General features: G+C 49.6%; 1 protein-coding gene and 2 long non-coding RNA genes across 5 annotated transcripts in view; 1 reads left to right on the top strand and 2 right to left on the bottom strand.

The window, feature by feature from the left end:
• Positions 1–15793, bottom strand: part of PFKFB3 (6-phosphofructo-2-kinase/fructose-2,6-biphosphatase 3) — a 44475-nt gene extending 28682 nt beyond the window's left edge. Inside the window, exon 1 of one of the 2 annotated variants that reach the window (XM_064656557.1) lies at positions 15614–15793. Coding sequence is in view for 1 of the 2 variants with exons in the window: in XM_064656562.1 (XP_064512632.1) it covers positions 15614–15629 (16 nt within the window). In the remaining variant the exon portion in view is untranslated. The remainder of the gene's footprint in view (positions 1–15613) is intronic. The other variant, XM_064656562.1, reaches the window with a different exon arrangement.
• Positions 15794–17402: 1609 nt separating this feature from the next.
• Positions 17403–20053, bottom strand: LOC135415315 (uncharacterized). Of its 2 annotated transcripts, none has more exons than XR_010431078.1 (3): positions 19940–20053; positions 19232–19460; positions 17403–18128 (listed from the first exon to the last, which is right to left on the bottom strand). It is a non-coding gene; the product is annotated as an uncharacterized LOC135415315 (long non-coding RNA). The 2 variants fall into 2 exon arrangements; XR_010431077.1 differs by lacking the exon at positions 19940–20053 and adding an exon at positions 19595–19822.
• LOC135415314 (uncharacterized) lies at positions 19846–21030 on the top strand. Its single transcript, XR_010431076.1, has 3 exons — positions 19846–20051; positions 20534–20674; positions 20750–21030. It is a non-coding gene; the product is annotated as an uncharacterized LOC135415314 (long non-coding RNA).
• The last annotated feature ends 2434 nt before the right edge of the window (positions 21031–23464 follow it).

The following is a 23464-nucleotide window of genomic DNA, read 5'->3' on the forward strand; positions in this document are numbered from 1 at the left end:
GAAAGTGTCCCTGCCCATGGCAGGGGTTGGAACAAGATGATTTTTAAGGTCCCTTCCAACCCAAAGCATTCTGTGATTCTGTGAAATATGGTGTTTTAAAAGTGGTTAGAAGGTAAACAGACAGTAAGACGCTGGGATATTCCAGTCTCAGGAATCTAATACTAGTTCCCCTTGCAATGAACTCTGGCTACAGAATTTCAGGCTTGGTTCCAACAGAAAGGGTTGAAGGGTGCAGTTCAGTCACAGAGCCAAAATTCATGTTTTGGCACCATCAGAGTGCCTGAGAAGACAATATTCACGTTAGCCTGACACTGGGTTGTGCCTCCTAGTCCCAGGTACTTTCAGTTACATGAAAAGAACACTTCCCTGTTTGCCCTGTGATTTTTAAGGAGTGAAATTCCGCACTGAATGTCCTGGGATTTATTTAGGGTGTAAATCCACAGGATGTTGAACTTGACTTTAGGTTACCTCATCCCTAATCAAGATGCCACAACCACCTGTGACATGGCACTGATCCAGCACAAAAATCCTGCTGGTCTGAGAGGAAAGTGTGTTTACAAGGTTACTCCGTCCCAGCTGCCAGGTTAAATATTGCATGTCATAACTTGGCATGTGTTATCACAGTGCCTTCTCTGGGTAAATCAGCAGAAACACAGCCACGTGCTCACACCTGAGCCAGACCTAATTTAGGACTGTCATGGTTTAACCCTGGCTGGAAGCTCAGGCCCACACAGCCACTCACTCACTCCCTGCAGTGAGATGGGGGAGAGAATTGGAGGGTAAAAGTGAGAAAACTCGTGGGTTGAGATGCAGTTTAACAGGTAAAGTGAAAGCCATGTGCACAGGCAAAGCAAAACGAGGAATTGATTCCCCACTTCCCACAAGTGTCAGGTGAACTCCAGGAAAGTAGGGCTCCACCACGTGTAATGGTGACTCGGGAAGAAAAATGCCATCACTCTGAACATCTTCCCTTTCCTCCTCATCCCCCCAGCTTCATGTGCTAAGCATGACACCATATGGTCTGGAATATCCCTGGGCTCAGTTGGGGTCAGGCCTCCAGGCTGTGTCCCCTCCCAACTCCTTGTCCCCCACAGGCTCCTCACTGGTGGGGTGAAGTGAGGAGCAGAAAGGCCTTGACACTGTGCAAACCCTGCTAAACAATAACAAAAACACCTCTATCTTATCCACACTGTTTTGGTCACAAATTCAAAACACAACCCCATATCACCTATTATGAAGAAAATTAACCTATCCCAACCCAAACCAGCACAGTGCTGCGAAGCGATGCAGCATGTTGAGGATCTGATGGGAAAAACACAGAATTCCAGCCCTCCTCTAAGCAGAGATTGCTACTGGGATTATTTTCACGGAGGTGCCCAAAGGCTGAAGTCGGTTGTGTTCATGAAGAACTTTATTCCCAGCCCGGTGATGCAATTGGGATGCAGCTCTCCAGGTCTCCTGCCTGCAGGGGCTCAGTGATAGATGTGAAACCCCCTCCATGGATGAGTCTGTTCAACCCATTTAGCAGAAGATGATCACCCTCTGACAACCTCAGCCTGTCATTATCCCATGGACTTTGCTATTGAACTGTTTCCTAACATCTCATTACCACCCACCTTTCATTAAGACCTGGATCGTTATCTCATCCTTGCAGGTTATTAAATCAAACAATAGCAAAGGCTGTGGCCTTTCTGGGGCTGACTCACCTCATGATGTAACAAGCCCAGGCCAGTGACAACCACAGCATTGCCATGGTGACCCAGAAGCTCCTAAAAACCTTGCAGGCAATGACGTGGTGAAGCCAGATACCCTAGAGATGCTGGGAAAGGTCTTCAAAGTAATGCAAAAAAATACAACATGAAGTTCCGGGAGAGAAAATGTGGTGGTTTGTATTGCTGCTGATCAAGGAGGACATGCTTGTAGGCAGCAGCGGGCACCAGATTAATCATAGCCTGGGAAAAAGGGCAATTTTTTATCTCTGCTCTCAACCCCCGCTGATATCAGTTTGGCTTCTGATACAGGGGTTGTTGAACAGCATCCCAGGAGGATCTGCACTACCTGGGAGGCTCAGATGAAAAGGTTCCCTGAGGAATCCTGAGCAGGGAGGAGGCGATGAAGCTGTTCTGCCTCCATCCACCTCAAAGCTGTGGGTAGTATTTGGGAAGGATTTGTGCCATTTTGGGTGTTTACAAGGTGGTCACCTTTGACCACTTCTATGATCTGTGGAGAGAAATGGGCACTCCCAGAGCAATTCACTTGCCCTGCTGTGTGTATTGACTGTAAACCAGGATGAGACATGTCCTGGAGGAGTTTGTATCCTATGAGCACGGAGAGACGCCCCAGTGTTCTCTGTGTCTAAAACCAATGCACATCTCAGTGCTCTCCAGCACAAGGTGACCTAAAACTCAATTCCTTGTTCAATCCTCCATGTAGGGAGGAAGGGTGAAGCTTTGATGAGGAGCTGCATTTCGAAACCGCGTACGTGCTGAGCATCTTCCCACCCACACCCTCCTGAGCACGTCTGCCATATCCACAACCTGCTTGTCCCTGCTTCCTCACAGGGCTGGGATGATACAGGCAAAGGTTGCTCAACTGTGTCCTACACACCTCAACTCTGGCCCAGAAGAACCACTTTTGGGACCAACACCACTGCTGAGGTTGAGCCATTCCCTGGATGAGCCTCCCTAAGGGTTCCCCTCTCCATTGAGCTGATGGAAACCACAAGGCACCCAGAGGTGAGGTGCAAGTGTCCCACTTTTCCAGAGTGTTGCCATGTGCTTTTAAACTTGAGACCTGCAGGCACTGCTTTTAGGAGGCCTGGGAAAGACAACTAAGAGGGAAAGCGTGTGGTCAATGGGCTGAAATTTAGGATAGTAAGGTCTAGTTGAGTTTCCACATCTTTTGCTGGAGCTCCTTATACTCAAAGCCTCTCCCAGGTAACCTCCAATTTCCTAACAAGTCTTCTAACCAATTTTTGGACCCAAATCACTGGGATCAGATCACACAGATTGCTGGAATGCAGAAGTTAAATAATCAGATTTCCTCATCAGGGCTTTCTTAAAATTTTTCCACTTGTAGAGCAAAGATTTTAATGTGTGTAATTCCTAGCAGATGTTTTTAATTTGTGTATTTCATTTATTTTTTTTTCTATGCCATGGAGACCTGGCTGGGAAAAAAAAAAAGGGCTAAAATTGCCAAAAAATATCTATAGAATTTGTTTCTTCTTTCCCTAATATTTTCCAATCAGACATGAAAAATATCAATGGGAAATTTCTCTGGAATTTTGGGGCAAGCTGAAACAATATGGGGAGTTTGCTGCCAACATAATTTCTCAAATGCACTTGTATTTTCCAACACACAACGACAAACTGTTAACAGCTCCTTGGAAAAAAAATAAATGAGCTGAATGTTTAGATTTCTGCCTTGGAGTTTATCATAGGGTAGCAAACCATTATCTGGGTGCCTGGCAGGGATCATGGGGGAGGATGCTGTGCTTCAGAGCGCTGGAGAGTGCTTCAATTTTCTCCCCAAACAACTATGTTCCTTGAGCTGAGAAACAGAGCCAGGAGGGGATGGCACAGGTGGAAGCACATGTTGGCCACTGACTATGACTTGTCCCCAGCGAAGAATGATGGAGAAGGGGGAAAACCACTTTTATTGTGCCTGCTTTAGTGTTTCCAGCAACACCACTCATTGGGGAATCACAGAATGGTTTGGATTGGAAGGGACCTTTAAGATCAACTCATTCAACCCCCCCTGCCACAGGCAGGGACACCTTTCACTGGACTGGTTTGCTCAGAGCCTCACCCAGCCCTGGCCTTGAACACTTCCAGGGATGGAGCATCTGCAGCTTCTCTGGGCAATCTGTGCCAGCACAAACTCTGCGTCACAAATAGGGTTCCACTTCTATTTCTCACTCCTTAAAATCCAAACAAATGACGTCAGGAGACATGGGCCCCCTCCATGTGTTCATCCCCACCTGCTCCTCTGCACTGCTCTGATGTGGCCGTGCGTCCTTGCACATTCCCTGTGCTGATGCCCAAGGTGATGGCATGGTCAGAGCCAGGGTTTCACATTTCCCAGCCCAGCTGTTTACCCTGCACTCAGCCTGAAAGAAAACAACAGCTGGAGAGCAGCCTGACTCAACAGGAGATCTGACAGCCACCCGACTCCCCTGCAGGTTTTCCTGCCAACTTCCCAATAAAAAGAGCCAGGCTCAGGCTCAAGGCATGACCTTCCTTTGCTTCATACTATGCATTTATTACCCAGGTTTGGATAGTCTGAGGTACCTTAATGATGGGCACCTCTCTCCCACTGCTGGGTGAAGGTGCTTTGATGCCTCGTGGATCAGATGGATGGTTGTGCTGAGCCAACGGGAGTTCCAGTCTGCCCCCACGGAGGTTTGCATGGCAGAGCCCAGAGCACTTCCCAAACCTGCCAGCTATGCAACAGCAAGGCCTTTCCACAGTTGTGGCTAAAGTGGATCTCACAAGCATGGCTTTGGGGTGAAGGCAGGGGTGGTCAGAGGGTCACAGCAGCTGCAGTACCGTATCTGCAGGACATGCTTTCAGCACAGATGCCTTGCATGTCTCCTCCCTGTCCTGCCTTAAGTGCTGGTGCTCACCCCAGAGCTGACCAGCTAAATACCCTGAAAACCCATCCCATGCATGGTCAAACCAGCCCTCCACGACTGAACAAGCACAGCTCCCTTGGGCACGTGCAGGAGCACACGCAACCACCTCAATCCCTGGCAGCCTGTGCCGCCGCTGCCTTCGGATGCTGCTCAAAAAATCTGGTCCTTTTGCATTCAGACAGAGTCAGTCATTGGCAGAACAGGGTGACTAAGACTCAGGGCTGGCACACACCAACCTCATCCCACGTTGCCTGGTCTTGTCTTGTTTGCAGCAGGGCCATTATCTGCTGAGGCCACCCAACCCTGTTGCTGCAAGCACAGTGTGGCAGGACACCCAAAGCCAAGAAAAGGCAGCCTCGAGTCTTCCAAAATTTGGGCTAGTAAAGCCATATCCAAAAAGGAACTCTTCTCTCCCTCACGTCTTCCACCTAATTGCTGCCATTGCAACAGCCATAAATGATTTAGTGGTTTATTAACTTGCTCTTCCATTTATGGTGTTTGACTTGGTCAGTTCTGAGTGGCTCAGCTGCACCCAAAAACTATGAAGAGGGAAAAAAAAGGAAAGGGGAAACATGGCAGCAAAAAGAGGTGATTTCATGTTTAAGAGAAACAAAGGCTTTGCTGACTGTGTTCCCCTGTGTACACGTTCTTCACAGCTGGCAGGAGGTGAAAATCCATTCCCTGCCTTTGGCAAATCCACCTTGGATAAACAAATAAACACAAAAATCACTGCTGGCAGGTGCCTCTTCTGTCTCGACTCATCCTGGTCAGGTTGGTTCAACAACATGGAGATTTTGCTGGCAGAGCTACTTCTGAGTCCCTTTTTCCATCTCAAAGCCTTGTCCACAGATGTGAATGGGATCCAGCTCTCCAGCTGGGAAATGGACCCAAGCTGGAAAAAAAACCCCAAACCAACTTCTTTTTTTTTCTTTTTTTCTTTATTATTTTATTTTTTTTTTTGAAAGGGAGCTTTGTTTCATGAGCACAGATCCATCCCTGGGGAACTAGTGTTGGCACAAAGGGGACACTATCCCACATTCCTGGGAGTGGAGAGGCCTTATCAGGCTGCCCAGGCCCAAATCACAGCCCCAGCTATATCCTACTGTTCCTGTCAGAAATCCCTTGCTAATAAGGAGGATTTCTAAGAAAATCAGTGAGCAGGAGAAAAAAAACACAAGCCAAATCCTCAAATTCCTGCACCAGCATGTTAGAATTTCCTATTGGCATCAAGATGGGATGCTTGCCTCGGTCATACTTGGGATGAAGGTACAAGTTTCCTCCAAATAAATTTATATTGGTAAATAAGAAGCCTTTATTATCCACTTGTGCAGGGTAACCTGGCAGTGCCAATCTGCATCTTTAGGGGCAGAAAAATTTGCCCTCCCAGGCACAGAAATCAGCAGCTCCACCAGCTGCTTAATCCCCACCTTCAAGCCCATGAGCAAGACCCAGTGTAACCCATCCTCCTGCTTCTCCCTCTGCAGGAGCAGCCGGAGCATTTTGGCCCTGGAGAGACCAAAACTGGGAAGTCACATCCCTCCTTGGGGGTGTCAGATCCCTCCTTGGGGTGTCACATCCCTCCTTGAGGTGTCACATCCCTCCTTTGTTCTTGCGGCTGGATCTGCAGCAGGAGACAAGACACCCAGTTTTTCTCCCATTACCACTGGGAGAAAAACACCTCTCATCCTGGTGGGTTACCCCTGTTGTTTGTCACGCTCAGCTGTTCTCCAGGCCTCCTGGAAATAGCTGGAAAGCCCAGCAGCACCTCGGCACTGCTCATGCTCCTTTCGCATGTCTTGGAGGAGGTGCAGCTGCTGGGAGAGCCGTGGCAGTGCTGGGTGACAGCCAGCTCGGGAAAGCAGAGCCCGGCAGTGTTTCCTCCCTGCTCCCCGTGTCCATGTGAACGGGGCATGGACAGCCCGTGCGGCTTCCCAGAGCTGGCACGTGCTCCGGCATCCCGGCATCCTCACATCCCCGTCCCTCTCTCGCGTGCCAGCAGCCCGGGCAGGGCCAATAAACTGATAAATAAATGGGTAAACAAGTTCACCACTCTGCTCTGGAAAAGGCTCTCCCTGCGTTGGGTCGGACAAACAAGCTCCAGAGGCAGCCAAGGTGCTAGGGAGGGAAATAAATCAGCTTGGCTGAAGGGATGCAGGCAATTTAACACCAGCCCTGCCGTGTCCCTGCTCAAAGGGGAGCCCAAAGTGGGGCTGGATCTGTGTAAAGACACAACCAGCACCTCCTTTACCCAGTATCGCTTCTCCCCAAACCATTTCACATTTGTCCGTCTCAGCTTTCCCACTCTAATAAACTTTTCTAGGGCTGAGCAAAGCTTTCCTGGATTTCCAAACCAAATCAACATCTCTCCAGGTGGGGTTTTAACAGCCTGCTCCTACCTACATGGGTTGATTTAGAAGCTCCATGTTGCACTACAATGAGGTCTGGTCCAGTAATACACACCAAAATATACCTACATGAGACACACACCTCGGGATGCTCTGGCACAGCCAGATCTGGTGCAGAGAGAGCTGGATCTGTGGATAAGAGCAGCTAAAGGCACAGTCACAGCAGCCTCCAGCCCATCTCTGCAACCTCCCATGCCTCAGTTTCCCCTGCTTCAAGGTACAAAGATGGAAACCATCCAGTGAGAAGTGAAGGACTGGGGAAAGAAAGAACAAAAAAGTCTCAGCAGCCAATCTGAAGAAACAGCATGATGTCCCTGGGGATAATATAATAATAATAGTAATAATAATAATAATAAGGGGGGGGGGGAAGTTAAGCCAAATTCCAAGGTGTTTTAGCAAGAGGTCATTATAGAAAATGCAGGATGTTGGGTTTTCTGGCCTGGATGGTGCTGGTTCCTCAGTACGAGGGAAAGGTACATCTCACTCCAAGCCCTGTGCCTTTGGGAAGAGGTTTAATCCGGGATGGGACATGATGGGCAATACCAAGGAGATGTTTTCAGAATGGGATATATGGGACAGCACAAAATAAGAGTGATTTTGTGTTCCAGGAAGGAGAAAATTGGGGAATAGCCTTCAGCCTGGAAAAGAATGATACAGAGAAAACAATATTTGCTCCTTAGAGCAAAGAATATTTAAGGTACATATAGGAAATGTTGCCCAGGTATTAGGGGAAACTTAATACCTCTTGCAAGGACAAGGAATTCCCCAGGAAAAAACACCAGGGAAATCTGAAGCTGATTGTGTGAGTTTGATCTTGACTCCCAACTGGGGCCAGTCCCCCATCCTCTTTTTTTTTTTGTTTGTTTCCAGCCTTAAAATGTGGCTCTGAAGGGGAAAAAAAAAGCAGGTGCCCTGCAGAGATGTGTGTGCCTGTGTGTGCGTGTGTGCAGGCACGCACCAGGAAAACAGGGATCACACCTTGCTGGCTGCTGGGTTTGGAAATCCTCCCACGTCCCTCCGTGAAAGACCCGTGGTCATCTGATTTAAAGCCTTTGGAGTTGTTTTATGCCAAGATTAATTTCCCCATCACGGAGGGCGTGTTAGGGAAGGGTTTGGCAACTGCTCTGCCAGCATGGGCTCGTGGTGGCAAAGGCATGGTGGGATGCCAGGTGGAAAAGCGGCCTGGGAGCTGTTGGTGGTGTGATCCAAGTACTGCAGTGAATCCCAAGCCAACTCTGGGTGTCTTTCCCATGTGACAAGGCCACTGAGCCTGGTTTTCAGATGGTAGAGGCATTAAAAGAACCAGGGTCATGCCAGTGCCTGTTTACCACACAAATACAGCAATGGAGAGTCCTTCTCCATCCCTGCAGAAGGGAGGCAGGACTCCAAAAGGAGGGTTTTTCCTAAAGGTGGGATGCTGGCCCTGGCAAGGCAGGTCGTAGGCATGTCTGCCTGCTCCCAGGTTGGGAGATGAGGATATGCTATCAGCGACTGCATCTCTGCGTGGTTTAGTTTGCAGACTCAGGAAGTCTGAGAGATGGTAACAACACGTTTCTCCCCACCAGATGGTTTCCGTGGAGAGATTGGAGTGCAGAGTGGGCCCCAATTCACCCACTGGACCTCAAGGGAGCTGCACACCCCTTGTGAGCCTCCTACAACACGTTCTAGTGGAGTGGTGGTTCCACCTGCAGCTGGTGCCAGCAAAGGTTGTCCCACCTTCCCACCACAGCCTGGCATGTCCTGCCCTGCACCAGCACCACGAGATGTGTTGGGCTCTGCTGCTTGGTTGTGCAAAACCCCATCAGCACCAACGGGAACACAACCACTGGGTGTGATAAATCCTTAAATCCGCTAAAAACTCTCCATGGCTTGTAATAAAAGCTAAAGAAAGTGCAATGTCCAAGAGGCAGTGGAGAGGTTGCGCTCACTGGGTGTTTTCTTGGAGCTTCAGGGAGCAGGGAGGTGCTGGGAGGGGTGCAATGGGGGGACAGACACCTGTTCCTTTGGGTTGTTTACTCCTGTTTGGCTCAAGGGGCCAGTCAGGTGAAAGGGGATGAAACAAAACCAAGAGCAAGAAGGAAAATGCCATGGCAAGAAACACTGGCCAGGGGGCAAAGCAGGACACGAGGGGATTTCCAACCTTCCAGGAAAGGTGTTCATTGAAAACAAGGCGATGGTTTGACTCAGGCACGAGCCGGTGAGTCAGGAGAGCTGGGGCCAATTCTGCCACACGTTTCCTCCCTGCCCTTTGAGCAGACACCCACGCTGTCACTGTCACCAGGACAGCCCCTACGGGGAGCTGCAGCAGCCAGGACTCCCCTCAAGCAGCTCCTGACTCCACACTTGGCTTCTCTGCATCGTGTGCTTTGCCCATTGGTGCTCATAAATCCTCCCTGGTGCCTCTGATGGGAAATGCTGGATAAAAAGTTTTTCAGGGTTGCCAAAAAAACACGACGACGAGGAGTGGCGTGACTGGCAAAGGCAGCAGCATGTGGGTTTGCAGGGCATTGCCAGCAAGCCAGAAGGCATCCCAAAGTGACAGAATTATCCCTTTCATTACCAAAAAAAGCTGCAGAAAGGCAATTCACCACCCTTAGCTCTAACCACTCTGCAAAAGCAGAGTTTCCCATCAGAGGGTGTTATAATCTGACTCACTGCAGGAGCTGTGATAGCAAGGAAGTGTTCTGCAGAGAAGGGGACAGGCAGCAGGAGTAACAATACCGGGATGTGGCACAGTCCTGCCCTTTCCCTTCATGCTCATGGGCGAACAGCACCTCTGCTCCTGCTAACAAGAGCCTCCTTGATCTCAGTAAGCAGAAATGAGACCAGGAGATGTCGTAACTTCTGCTAACAGAAAATAAAAAGGCTTAATAAAGAGCAGTATTGTTACAGTGACCAGGCTCCTCCCACCACGTGTCTGGAAATCATAGTGCTTGGTGGCAGGAATCACCTCTGGAATGTCATCCCCACCAGGCCCTTTCTCCTGCCAAAACAATCCCCATTATCAGCTTCTCTGCTGTGTAATAACTTCTGCTACCTTTGAATACGAGCTGCATGCAGGAGATCAGAGAATCACAGAACGGTTTGGTTTGGAAGAGATTTTTAAGATCGTGTAGTTACAATCCCCTACCATGGGCAGGGACACCTTCCACTAGACCAGGTTGCTCTAAGCCCCGTCCAACCTGGCCCTGAACACTTCCAGGGATGGAGCAGCCACAACTGCACTTTCATGGGAATTTTTTATGCTGAAGGAATCAGCCCTTATGGAGGTAAGGATGTGGGGAGGAAGGACCCTGGGAAAATTAGGGATGGTTTTCAAACCCACTGCTCCCCTCTGCGTGGGGGGCTCTCAGCTCCTCCAGCCCCTTGCTAGCCCTGAGGTTGTGCTCATCTCAGCTACATGTTGCCACCTTGGAGACAAGTGTTCAGCTCTCCTTGTGGTCAATGGCCATGGAGAAGTTGCCACTGGGGCCACTGGGCCCATCCATCATCAAAGCACCCTCCTCTGGGTTCTGCCCACACATTGCCTCCTGGTGGGACTGGCTCACACTGTATACCTCACTTGAGAGGGCTAAGGAAGGTGAGACCCCTCTCACCCCATGTGACATTTGTGAGGACACCCACTAGATTGTTCTCAGCCTGGGAAGAGATGTTTAATCCAACTCATGTGTGCAGCAACTACGAGGCACCACTGGCTTTCCACTGCCAGCCCAGCAGATGAAGGACAGAGCTCAGGTTTCAGCCACAGACCCCTCAGGAGCTCCCTGGACCCCTCTGCTTGTGCTTTTTTCAACATCCCTCCTTCTTTTGCCACTGCAAGATGTGGCTGCTCCTCCAGATACTGTTCAGGACCCCAGCCCTGGTCCACTACATGCCCAAGGCTCTTCTAATCTCCACCTTGCTGTGAGTTCTTGTGTATCCTGCAAAGATAGAGTGCTCAGCACAGTTGGCTGCAGCTGTCCAAGCTGACTCTGCTTGTGGTTGTACCAGTGTTGCACAACCACAGCCAGTGTCCGTGTTGGCAAGAGCCCCTTTGCAGAAACACAGTGTTTACCATCATCTCTCCAAACCACAACCCTCATCCATCCAGGCCCAACTCTGACACCAGCATGATCCTCCTTCGCAGTCCCAGAGAAGAGCATCAGCAGCCAAAATCAACATCAACCACTCCAGAATCTGCCCCCTCATCAAGCAGGGCCCTGAGTCCTGTCTCTTGCCCAGTTCAAATCATTCAACACCACTTTTGCTCACAGAATTCCAGCAGTGACATGCCCTGGTGACCCGCAATCCAAATGGTGTCCAATGAGTTCTCCATCCAACAGCTTGAAGTCAACCCACACCTTTACATATATCCATAAATCATATATTCACAGCGTCACATGTTTTGTTTCCACTTGCACCAGGCATCTGTCATGCCCTTGGCAGCTTGACAGTGGCTGTACCCAAACCCTGCGGAGCCAGACCTGTGTTGAGGCAACCTCTGATATCAATCCAGGCTGGGGGATGAAGGGATTGAGAGCAACCCTGCTGAGAAAGACTCAAGAGGTACTGGTGGATGAGAGGCTGGACATGCCCCAGCCGTGTGCTCTGTGTGCTGGGCTCATCCCACAGTGTGGGCAGCAGGTGAGGGGAGGATTCTGCCCCTCCACTCCACTCTCATGGGACCCCACCTGGAGCACTGTGTCCAGCTCTAGGTTCCCCAACATAAGAAGGATGTGGAGCTGCTGGAGCAAGTCCAGAGGAGGCCATGGAGATGCTCAGAGTCTGGTGCACCTCTGCTGTAGAGACAGGCTGAGAAAGCTGAGGTTGTTCAGCCTGGAGAAAAGAAGGCTCCTGGGAGACCTTAGAGCCTCTTCCAGTTTCTAAAGGGAACCTATAAGAAAGATGGGGGCAGATTTTTTAACGGGGTCTGTTGCAGCAGGACAAGGGGTGATGGTTCCAAAGTGAAGGAGAGTTGATTTAGATTAGATATAAGGAAGAAATCTCTCACAATGAGGGTGATGAGGCACTAGCACAGGTTGCCCAGAGAAGTGGTGCATGCCCCATACCTGAAAGTGTTCAACACCAGGTTGTACTGGACTTTCAGCAGCCTGATCAAGTGCAAGATATCCTTGCCGTGGTGGGGGGTTTGGAATGAAGTGATGCTTTATGTCCTTTCCAACCCACACTGTTCTGTGCTTCTGTGATCATGCATTCAATCTCTGCTCACTGGCTTTCAGTCTTATCTCCATTTCCTTCCAGCCAGCAATAAAACCAGGGTTTCATTAGTCCTCTGACAGATGACAAATGTCCCTCTGGCAATATCCTGGCAGCTTATCACCTGCACACTCCCAAGCTTCCCCGCACCAGCTGCAGTAATTAAATCAGATTTTTCAGGAAGGGTACTTTAGGTGAAAGCTCCCAACACCTCCTGCCAGCAGAGCTGCAGCCCTGGATGGGCCTTTGCCAGGGTTATGGCATTTTTTGGGGACCAGGACTTTCTCCACTTTTTCCCCAGTTGATGCAGCAATGCTGGAAGAAATTAATTCCTGCTCTAAGCTCATTCCTTATGTTGTACTTGGGCATCCCTGCTAGAAATACCTTTCTTTAATATTTGAAACTGCCAAATGCCTTGAGATGGGCAAATAGCAACTGTTGTACAGACATGAAGTGCAGATCCTGGGGCAATGCCACTGGCTATGATGCTCAAGGAGAAAGGAGGCAACAGAGCCAAGGCAACCAGTATTTTCCACAAACTTGTCGGGGAGACCCAGACAAGTGATGCCAAAGCTGCAAGCAGTGAGAAACTGGCAGAGATAGGGGTGTAGTTTGCATTTTACTCTGCAGGATACTCCAGTTCCACACACAGGGCTGTGTAAAGAAAGTTTAGATCCTCTGGAATATTCATCTCAAAGCCTCCCTGTGCCTCAAGCTACCTGGGGTGTGCAGAGCAGCAGCCCTTAGGCAAAGCCTCCTCCTTGCCCCCCGGATCTGTGTGGCAGTGAGCAAGCCCTGGGGTCAGACACTGTTCCCAAAAGGCTCCCAAAGGAAAGGTTCAGCCTCCTTGCCAAGCTGGCTGGAGTCCTATTTTCCTCTGGGAGGATCAAGCACACAGCCTGATTCCAACCCGGCCCAGGCCACCACCTTCAGCAAGGATTTTTATGCACCAAGTTGAGCTACAAGGAAAATATCTTCATGCTCAACTCTCCTGCAAACTAAGGACGTGCACAGCTGGCTCTGGGCAGCTTCTGAAGGGTAGCCAGAGGTCCATGCTCTCCATAACCCTCCTGCCTGGTGGCTTACAGATGTGCCCATGGGAAGCCCAGGCAGCCCAGACACAGCCCCTGAGCAGTGCTCCAGGCAGGGCTGGGGACATGGGGTCTCACCAGCCCAAGGGGATGCTCTAAGCTGGGGTTACAGGATGCAGCCAGGTCACAGACAGCCTCTACAAGCATTACTAGGGCCAAATTCACATAGGCCTTTTCTAGGCTGAGTCTTATAGTCTTTGTGAGAAAAGGGGTCCTCAGAGGGTCTCCAGCATGAGCTGAGCATGCACGTAGACTCACTTAGGTTGGAAAAACCCTGTAAGATCATCAAGTCGCACCATTAACCCAGCACTGCCAAGTCCACCACTAAACCATGTCCCTAAGTGCCACATCTGCATGTCTTTTAAATCCCTCCAGGGATAATGACTCCACTACTGCCCCGTGCAGCCTGTTCCAGGGCTTGACAACCCTTGTGGGGAGGAAATTTTTCCTAAAATACAAAAGCAACGGACAAAACCCATCCACAGTGGCCTCCCTGCCACCTTGGACTTTCTGGAGCTGCAAGTTGATGCACGGGGCTGCCGGCAGCTGCTCCGGCATTTCAAGGTTGACCTCTAGAGGAAGTTTGTGGACAAGCAACGGCTGCGAGAGTGACACACAACAACTGCAGAACCGAATTGCCAAGGACTTGGAGGTTAGCTGTGCCCCAGGTGTCCAGCAGCGATGACAGGCACAGCACGGTCCCTCAGCAAACGGGTCCTCCCCAGTTCATGGTGTGCTGGGCAGGACCGCATGGAAAAGCAAGTGCTGGAGATCTGCCTGTCGTTTCTATCACTGGGATCCCTGCTGAGGCTGCAGCGGGGCCACGGGACCTGCCCTCCAGCATGAGAAGGTCCCCTCCATCTTTCCGTGCTCCCTACCAAGGGCTCAGCGCTTTTAAAGCCTGACAAGTTCTGCTTTCCTCCCACCGCCCACCCCCCAGCATCTCTCCTTCTGCTCTAAATTAGTCCGTTTATCACCTAAAATTAAATCAAGATCTGCAGTCTGCTGCTCTGTCAAGATGCGAGGGTGTGAACCACATCACGCTTCGCTGAGCCTTAAAAGGCGACAGAAATCTCCGCGCCCAAGATAAAGGTTCTGTGAACATCACTGCGGGCAAACTGCCGCACACCCAAAACATCCTCCCCAGTAGGCAGAGGTGAGAAAAACAAATCCAGCCCTCTCTCCGCAATTTTCGCTCCCTCCCTGCTGCCCTTTGATGTCATGCCAGCCTCAGAGTGTGACATCTCTGCAGTGTCCCCTCTGCCTCTGTCCCGTCAGCCCCAGCACGGCACTGGCTGTCCAATGGTCCAGGGACACCGATCCACTCTGGCAAAGCACCTGTGTGGGATCTGAGCAGCACCTTCTCCCTGTGTCCTTGCCCATCCCAACTTAACCCTGCTTCCCTGGCTTTTCTGTCTCCTGGAGAAGAGTTTTTCCCCTCCCTTTCTCCTCCCAGTGGAGTTGCCAGGGCAGGGGACCACTACAAGCATCCCTGCCTGTGCCTCCACCATGCCCGCACATCCCTCCGGGCTGAGGAGGAGGTGACATTAAAGTCTCCTTCACAGCAGCCCGGAAGGGACGTAAAACTCATCCATAGCCCCGTGGGGCAGCACAGGAGCACCCACCAGGGTTTTAGGTCCCATAACTGGGTCCTTCTTGCCCACAGTGTCAAGACAGGGGATGGCAAGGGGGAGGTTTCTGTCAGCTGCTGGGATGGAGTTTTGGGGAAAAGAGATGGTTTGCTGAGCAGCTCGGAGAGCACCACGGCGTGAAAGAGGCTCGCCCAGGTGAGGTACCCTTCCGAAAAGCCATTTACCTCCCCAGTCTCTCCTCCCGGGCTCCCAGCCCCTCCGCTGAGTACCTCCCAAGGACACAAATGTGCGCAGTTCTCAGCCTGCATCGCCCCAAAACAGCCCCCGGCAACAACCCCTGCCCAGAACCGTCCCACGTCCTTTTGTCCTCAGCCCTTGCACCACCCAGAGCACCTTGCACCATCCAGTTTATCCCCACGGGCAGGGACAAGACGAAAAGCCCCTCAGCTCAGGGAAGGTGGAGGGGGGACAGTTGCCCTTTGCAGGCTGCACAGAAATACTGCCCCCAAACACAGCATGGAGGGGGGTCCCTCATTCTCCCCCGAAAGCCAGCGGTGCGGCAAAGCCGGGCACAGCCCGGTGCTCCCATCTCCTCACATCCCTTCCGGGACACGGACCCCAGCCCCAGCCCTGGACAGGTCCTCCCGCCGCTCCGGGGGAGCATCCCGGGGTGTTGCCCCTCCATCCATCCCCTACCTTTGCGGAACGGCATGGGGCAGGGGGAGGCAGGGCTGCGCTCGGACGCCTGGGTTCCGTGGCTGCGGACGCCTTCTCTTAGATATTATATATATTAAAATATATATGTTTCTTCTGTATTTGTGTTTTCTTCCTTCCTCCTCCTTCTTCTCTTAGAAGGAAACGGACATATTTGGGCAAAGCCCGGCAGAAACCCGCGTCATTCGGAGGGTGGCACTGCGGAAAGGAGGAAGTTCTTGCAGTTTCAGAGCTTTTAACCCTTCGCTTCCTGGAGACAGCAGGGCTGGGAGAGAGGTAATAGGGACAGGACAAGGAGCTGATGGCCTTAGAAAGGGATGGAAGGCGCTGGGAACGGGTTTTTGGGTTGGTTTGTTGTGGATTTTTCCTTGGTGGGACCAGTACAGAACTGAGTGTAATGGATGTGAGTGGGATAATGGAGTTTTAGGGTCTTCTGCTGATTTCTGAGCTCAGCAGAACACTGATCCCATCTTCTTTGTTGTGGCACTGGAACCAGCTGGGAAAATTCAACCGCTTCCAAAACAAGGGTACCAGAAACACAAATCCCCCTGTTTAGCATCTCCTGTCTGCCCATGTGCAGGCTGGATCACTGAAGGCAGTTGGAAGTTCAGATCCTGTTGTTATAACCCCCATGCTGAAGATGGGCAAATCCCTCTCTCCCAGGATCATGGGGCTGGGATGAGTTGTGAGCTCAGCCCAGAGTCTTGGAGCACCAACGGGGAGTATTATCACCTGGGACAGTTGTTTATTTTTACTGTAGCTCCTTTACTGCCCTCCCTGGAGGTAGAAATAGGCATTGGCTTGGAGCTAGTTCAAGAGAAACTCTTTGAACTGCACATGACTAGACTCCAACCTTTCATCTTGGTGGTTAACAGGGATACCATGAGCTCCTTGCTGTGTCTTTGCTCCCTGCAAAACTGTTTTTCCCTCCTGAAGTCACTAAGACTTTCCCCAAACCAGCCCTGTGGTGTTCTAAAGCCTTCCTGCCCATCTTCTACAGCCTCCAGCCCCATACAGACCACCATGATGCTTGTGGTGAGCATTCTTCATCCTCTCCAGTGCAGAGTCAGCCAGATTTGGCTTAACTTCCCCTGGAGAAACCTGTTTAAGCCAGTGATTGAGGAGCATTGCAAAAAAAAAGTGCCCCCCATGCTGTTATGAGAGCTGTGGCTCCAGGGATGGCAGGGATATCAACATCTTACATGGCATTGCTGCCTCTGCCCTGCTTGGGGAGTGATGCCCACTGCACCTGGAAATATTCCTGAGCCCCAGCACCCTTTGAGGGAAAAAAGAACATAAGATTTGGTGGTCTGGGTTGCTGGGTTTCCTTTCAACAACTGGAACCAGTTATAGCAGTTGTTTTTTTTCCCTGCCCCCCCAGACACGGTTGGACAGACTGGAGTTGCATCTGCCCAGGCAACTTGAGCAGGCAACCATTTTCTTGGGGAAAAATCATCCAAAAATGGAATTTTGCAGGACATTTAGTAACCTTAAGTGGTCACAGGCTGGGAAAGTTTAAGGCAGGTGGGTTGGACATCCATGTGCTGCTGCCACACAGCCCAGAAGGTAAAGGAGATCTCTTCTTCACTCCAGGTGGTCCAACATCCAGGCAGAAGGGAAGGACACCCCAGCCATGCCCAAGGCCAGGGCAGCATGACCCAGGAGCTCTGCTGGTTCACCCTGACTCTAACCCAGTCCTCTGCTTTGGCAAATGAGTGATATTCCTTGGAGTGATGAGCTTTCAAATCCCTATAAAACACAAAAATAGATTTTTACAGTTTTATTACCCAGTATAAATGTGGATTAGCAGTTCATCTCCAGGAGAGTATTTCCAGCACATGACTCCAAGGCCTGGCAAAAGAAACAGCATGAAAAATACTCAGGGTTAGACCCAATAATGAACTTGATTGTCTTGTCCACCAAAATACGTTTGGATGCTCATGTCCAAGTCTGTTGTCCCTAATATTCTGCTCAGTGCCTGCACAGTTTGGAAGGGGTTTAACTCCTTGTGCAGTTTTTTTTCTGCAGCACTAATCTTGCCTGGACCCTGACACTTCAGCTCCAAAAACTTCCCAGCAGGAGCATTTTAGAGCCTTGTAGGTGTGACCAGGTCCTTTATCAGAGGATGATGGATCAGGTCCCCATTAAGGTGCTTCTGCCACGTGGTCCCTGCTCTCGGATTTGCTCCAGTCATTCTGTGCCTTGGCCCAGAAAGATCTGAAGTGGAACCATCTTTGGTGTCCATTTTCCCTATGGGAAAATTCCAGAAATCAGCTTCCAAGCTCCAGCCAAGGCCATCACAGGAATCAGAGCATCTTGTTGCTTCATTCCCTGTATTAGATACTATTGTTTTTCACCCACAGAAAGCACCTCAGGCATCTCAGTGGTGCCAGGCAGTTTAAATAAAGAGAGAAGACTTCAAACATAGTCTGGGTACTTCTGGTGGATGAGGATCTTCACCCCTTACTGACTGTTCAACAGCTTTCCTGTCTGGGATCTAAAAAGAACAACATAAAAGAACAATAATAATGATAATTAAAAAATTGCTGAGAATCAGGCTGGACCCAAAAAAAGGTTTAGATTAAACTAAACAAACTATGGTCCAGGACAGTGAAATCAGGGCATCTCCTCTCGGCAGAGCACAAATGCCAGGCTGCACAGTCAGAGAGGGTGGCAGTGGCTCAGTATCACTTGAGGTTTTCAGAAAAGTTGGGTAAACATGGTGGGAAAGGTCTCAGCCAGCACTGATCACGCCCTGGGGCTGAGGGATGGTCCAGATGCTTCTGGAGATCTTCCCAAGTGCTGGTTTTCATGGGAGAGGCACTCGGAGACTCGATGTTTGCCAGCACCTTTCCCAAATATGTCCTGGAGGAAACTGTCTCCAAAGGACATAAAAGCATAATTTAATTACTATTAATATTTTAGGGGGGTTGTTTAGTTAGAACTGACACAGCAAGGGGTCCTTTTACCTATCTCTCCAGGCTTAAACCCATATTTTGTAGAAACACAGAATGGTTTGAGTTGGAATGGATCTTAAAGACCATCTCATTCCAAACCCCCTACCATGGACAGGGACACTTTCCATTATCCCAGGTTGCTCCAAGCCTCATCCAACCTGGATTTGAACACTTCTAAGGAGGGGGTATCCACAGCTTCTCTGGGCAACCTGTGCCAGTGTCTCACCACCCTCACAGGGAAGAATTTCTTCCCAATATTCCATCTAACCCTGCCCTCTGGCAGTTTGAAGCCATTCCCCCTTGTCCTGTCCCTCCATCCCTTGTCCAAAGTCCCTCTCCAGCTCTCCTGGAGCCATTTTAGGCACTGGAAGGGGCTCTAAGGTCTCCCTGGAGCCTTCTCTTCTCCAGGTGAACACCCCCAGCTCTCCCAGCCTGGCTCCAGAGCAGAGGAGCTCCAGTTGAGATGCAGTGACTGCAGCCCTCAGCTTCATCCTCAACCCCAGAAAAACCCTCCTTGGCCAAGATGGAGATGGAGCCTGGATTAGCGTTTCCCACCCTGCACCAGATCCATAGGGATGCACAACCAGGCTTTGTATTGAGGGGCACAGAGATGAGCTCAGCTGCTCAGCATTTCTGCACATACCTGAGGGAAGCTGAGATATCCTTATCCATACAGGGAATAATTGATCTTTATATCAGTGATTGCCCAGCCAGGAAATCAGTATCAACTCTCCTCCCTTTCCAGTCAGTTAGATAATGGGTGGGAGCAGTCTGGGAGACAGGAATGTCAGTGCTTTTCCTGAGCTGGAGCCACGCAGTCATTTCAGCTGAGAATCAGTCACGGGGATCTCCTTCAATACAGGAGTTGTACTCTACAAGCAAAAAAGAAAGCAAACAGCTCCTTTGAAATATTTATAACATCTTGAATGGCTTGTGTGGCACAAACCCAAGAAAGACAAGGGTGCTCGTAATTGCTTGCTCTGGGTATGTCAGGAGACATGCTTACATTGATTGATCTGCCTTGCATAATCCTATTTTGTCCTTTTATAGGATGTTTGGGTGCTGGGGCAGGCTGAGAGCTGCTCTTGTGCCTAAGCCAGCCTCCAAGGTGGCACTCCAGTGACCAGGCACTGACAATCACGCTTCCGTTTCCAGCCCATGCCCAAGGTGTTTGCTAATTTTCCCAAGCTGCAGCAGCCAGAGACACCTGGTTGACAAGGAGGTGTTAGGTCATAGGTTGGACTCGATGATCTCAGAGGTCTTTTCCAACCCAGTCGATTCTGTGTAATTCTGTGCATGGTACCCGGCTCCCTTTCCCACAGCGAGCTCTCCTCACATGTTGATCACCAACCTGGTTCTTCAGCCTTGCAAATTTAGCAGAAGAGAAAGTTGCAGAGAGGCTCGTGGCCTCTCACTGGCAATGGAAATGCTGTTTCTGCTGGGAGAACAGGCAGCACAACCAGGTATCAGGGCTTAATATGCAGCAGGGACTGGGAACAATAAGCTTTTGGAGACTTTGCAGCCAACCTCCCCCCCCCCAACCACTAAAACCTGACCTTGAGAGATTACTTTTATTAACCTCTGGTATTAGAGCTGTCCTCTTCATATCTCAAAGATTAAGAGCTCTATAAAGGTGTGGGGATGAGATTAGATTAGAAAGATACAGGTCAAAGACTTAGGACAAGGGGGAATGGCTTTAAACTGACAGAGGACAAGGTTAGATTGCAGATTAGGAAGAAATTCTTCACTCTGAGGTGAGACACTGGCACAGGTTGCCCAGAGAAGCTGTGGATGCCTCATCCCTGGAAGTGTTGAAAGCCAGGGTGGACAGGGCTTGGAGCAACCTACTGTAGTGGAAGGTGTCTCTGCCCATGGCAGGGGGTTGGAACTGGATGATCTTTAAGATCATCATCCAGTCCAAACCATTCTGTGATTCTGTGACCAGGTATTCTTGGTGCCTTGCACAGCTCCAGATCCTGGTCTCCTGTTTTGCACAGTTATCAGCTTTTGGGTTTTGGAGAAGAAGAAGGAACTGGACAGCATTTCCCAGGAGTGGTCTGCAGGCAGTAGTTACTGCAGCTGTCAGGTACAAACCCTCATAGCTTTTCTACAGCTGCCAGTTCCAGCAGGTTTCTAACGTGATTTTGCTCTTCCCATGCAGGAAACTCACTCTCCCTTCTCCATTGATTTCCATGGCTTTGAACTGCTACCACATACCCAACCTGGCACTGAAGAGGAAATGTCACATGTGGAGAAACATCTGCATTCTTCTTCTGATGCATCCAGAGCGACAAATAATCAATTTTACTTCACACGCTCCAGGCTTGCTCCTTGCCATGGAGTTAAACCCCCCTATTTTTTTTTAATCAGAAAAAAGAAAAAGTATGTATTGATTTTATGATGCCAACATCATTACTTTTTAATATAAAAGCTGATAGCAGCCTCAAGTTTCCAGGCTTTTGTATTCCCCAACACTGCAGGAAAAACAAAAACCATCAGGCTTTTGCCCATGAATAAATCAACACACTGGATAGAGAGAAATCGAAGCAAAACACTTCTAAATGATCAGGTAGAAATCCAAGTGTAGAAAGGGCAGGAAATACATGACTAGCACTGTGATAGCTGAAGATATTTTCAAAACTTACTTGATTTCCCTATTAGCTGTAAATTCCTGACTTCCTTGGAAGAGCTGAGCCGCTGCAGGAGAACATGATACTTCTGGGACAGCACCAGTGGATGCTACTGTTATGTGGGACGATGTGCAGAGCTGTAACTGGTGTGGTGCAGGGAGAAGGGCTGGCTGCACAATCCTGGGTCTTCCTCGGAAATTTGTGCTTGAAGCAAATCCTCAAATCCCAGTTTTAAATTTTGCTTTAAGTCTTTAAATTTTGCTGGGCAAGTGCATCACCCCCTCCTACAAAGAGGGAAGACAAGTTACTGGGAATTGCTCCAGCCCATATCCTCTCCCAGTGATTACTCTCCATCACTACAACTGCACAAACCCAGCACCCTCCCAAAGCAGAAAAACACAAATCCCCACCAGTTTTCCCTTCCCATCCTCCCAAGAGGAGCAGGTGCTGGAAGAGCCTGGTGTGTTTTGCTAGAGTATCATTTGAGTTTTGGTTCACAGTTGCTATACAAGTTTTACAAGTTCAAAGCAGTGAAGTCCAAAAATGCTGCCCAGCTTTCTGCCTGGGGCAAAAGGTGGAGAAATCCGTGATGAGATGAAGGCCTTTGTCTTGGCAGAACCATGTGGATTCCTGAGCTGTTGACTTGCTGCAAGCTCCCAAATGGAGGCCAGAGATCACACCTCAAAGACTGGGAGAGGGAAAACAACTCAGGGGTATGAAGTGGCAAAGATGCTTAAAAAATGCTTTGGCAAAACCCCCCACATTCTTCCTAGGGGAGGAATAAGAATCAGGAGAGAAGAAAGGAAATGGTTCGGCATCTTCCTGGGAAAGATCTTGTTTTCCATACAGCTGACGTTGTCTTGGGCTTCAAGCATGGGATACAACTTGTGGGAGATGGGGAGGAGCACCAGCCTTCAGGCTGCCCAAGCAGGGCAGTGGGATGTCCTGCACAGCCCAGTGGGAGCAGAACAGTGGTCCCCTGTCCCCTGCTGCCCACAGGTACAGGGCTGAGAGTCTGGAGAGTGGTAACACTGTTTGGACATAAGACATAAGGCTGTGCTCTTACATTTCTATACTAACTACAATGAAACGCAGCACAAATCCTCGTGCTTTGGGATTTCCCCATTTCCTGATGCTAAAAAGAAAAGGAAAAGAAAGGAAAAGCCATAAAGCTGCAATTATGAGCTCTGCAGGGATCAGAAACCAGAGAAAGCAGGTAAGAGAGGAAACATCAGCAGGAGTATACAGGCTATCCCTTCTCCAATTAATGCAATGTTTCCTTTGGCTTTCATGTGTGTTCTTCCACTGCAGCTTTTCCATCTCAGTGCCCACTTCCCCCCCATTCAAGTAGGACTTTGCTCACTAAAATGGAAAGCTGTGTTTGCACCCGTGCACAGAAAGCCATGAGCAAGACTCAGCCCTTCCTGACACAGACAGACAGCAAGATCCCTAAAGGAGCACAGCTCACAATGGGATCACATTTGTATTTACTGTCAGCTGCTGCACAACTCTGGGTAAGTTACCAAACACAAGCACACAGACAGGGATTTTATCATCCATTTTTCTCTCTTGAGGAACATAAGTGGAAGAATTTGTGTTTGCCCAGCTTTCATTCCAGCTGTTATAAGTCCTGCAGACTTTACAGTAATTTTTTTCTCCTTGCCACTAACTGCACACAAAAGTATTTTTGCAGTAAAAAGGAGGTAAAATCATGCTGGGCATTCAAGGCAAGTGGGCACATCTATCCCACTGACCTGCTGAAAAAGAAAGGCAACCTTACCAACCTAAGCACTCATTTAGAAAAAGTTTCAGAGTTCATAGATCCTTTGGTGAGGAGGAGGATCCTTTGCTCCTGACACAAGGCATGAGTATCTATCATTACATCTAGGGCTGCCCAGGGGTTAAAGGCTCTGGAGCTGGCTGGTGTTGTGAGCAACTCATAATTGCCAAGTTTTGCATCCTTAAAAAAATCCTTTCTGAGGCAGGAAATGTCACTGAAGTCCTTTGAGCAAAAGGTCCATTTTTCAGCAACCTGGTCTAGTGGAAGGTGTCTTTGCCCAGGGCAGGGGGTTGGAACAAGACAGTCTTTAAGGTCCCTTACAATCCAAACCACTCAATGACTTTATGAGTCAGAACAAGGCAAAGCAGGTGAATTTATCCACTAAACTACATCACAGGTGAAAAACACTTGCTTGAAATGCATTTTTAGGCCAAAGTGGGACAGAGATGAGGTTCACATATTAAAC

The sequence above is a fragment of the Pseudopipra pipra genome, chromosome 5 (assembly GCF_036250125.1).
Source record: "Pseudopipra pipra isolate bDixPip1 chromosome 5, bDixPip1.hap1, whole genome shotgun sequence".
Taxonomy (NCBI): Eukaryota; Metazoa; Chordata; class Aves; order Passeriformes; family Pipridae; genus Pseudopipra; species Pseudopipra pipra.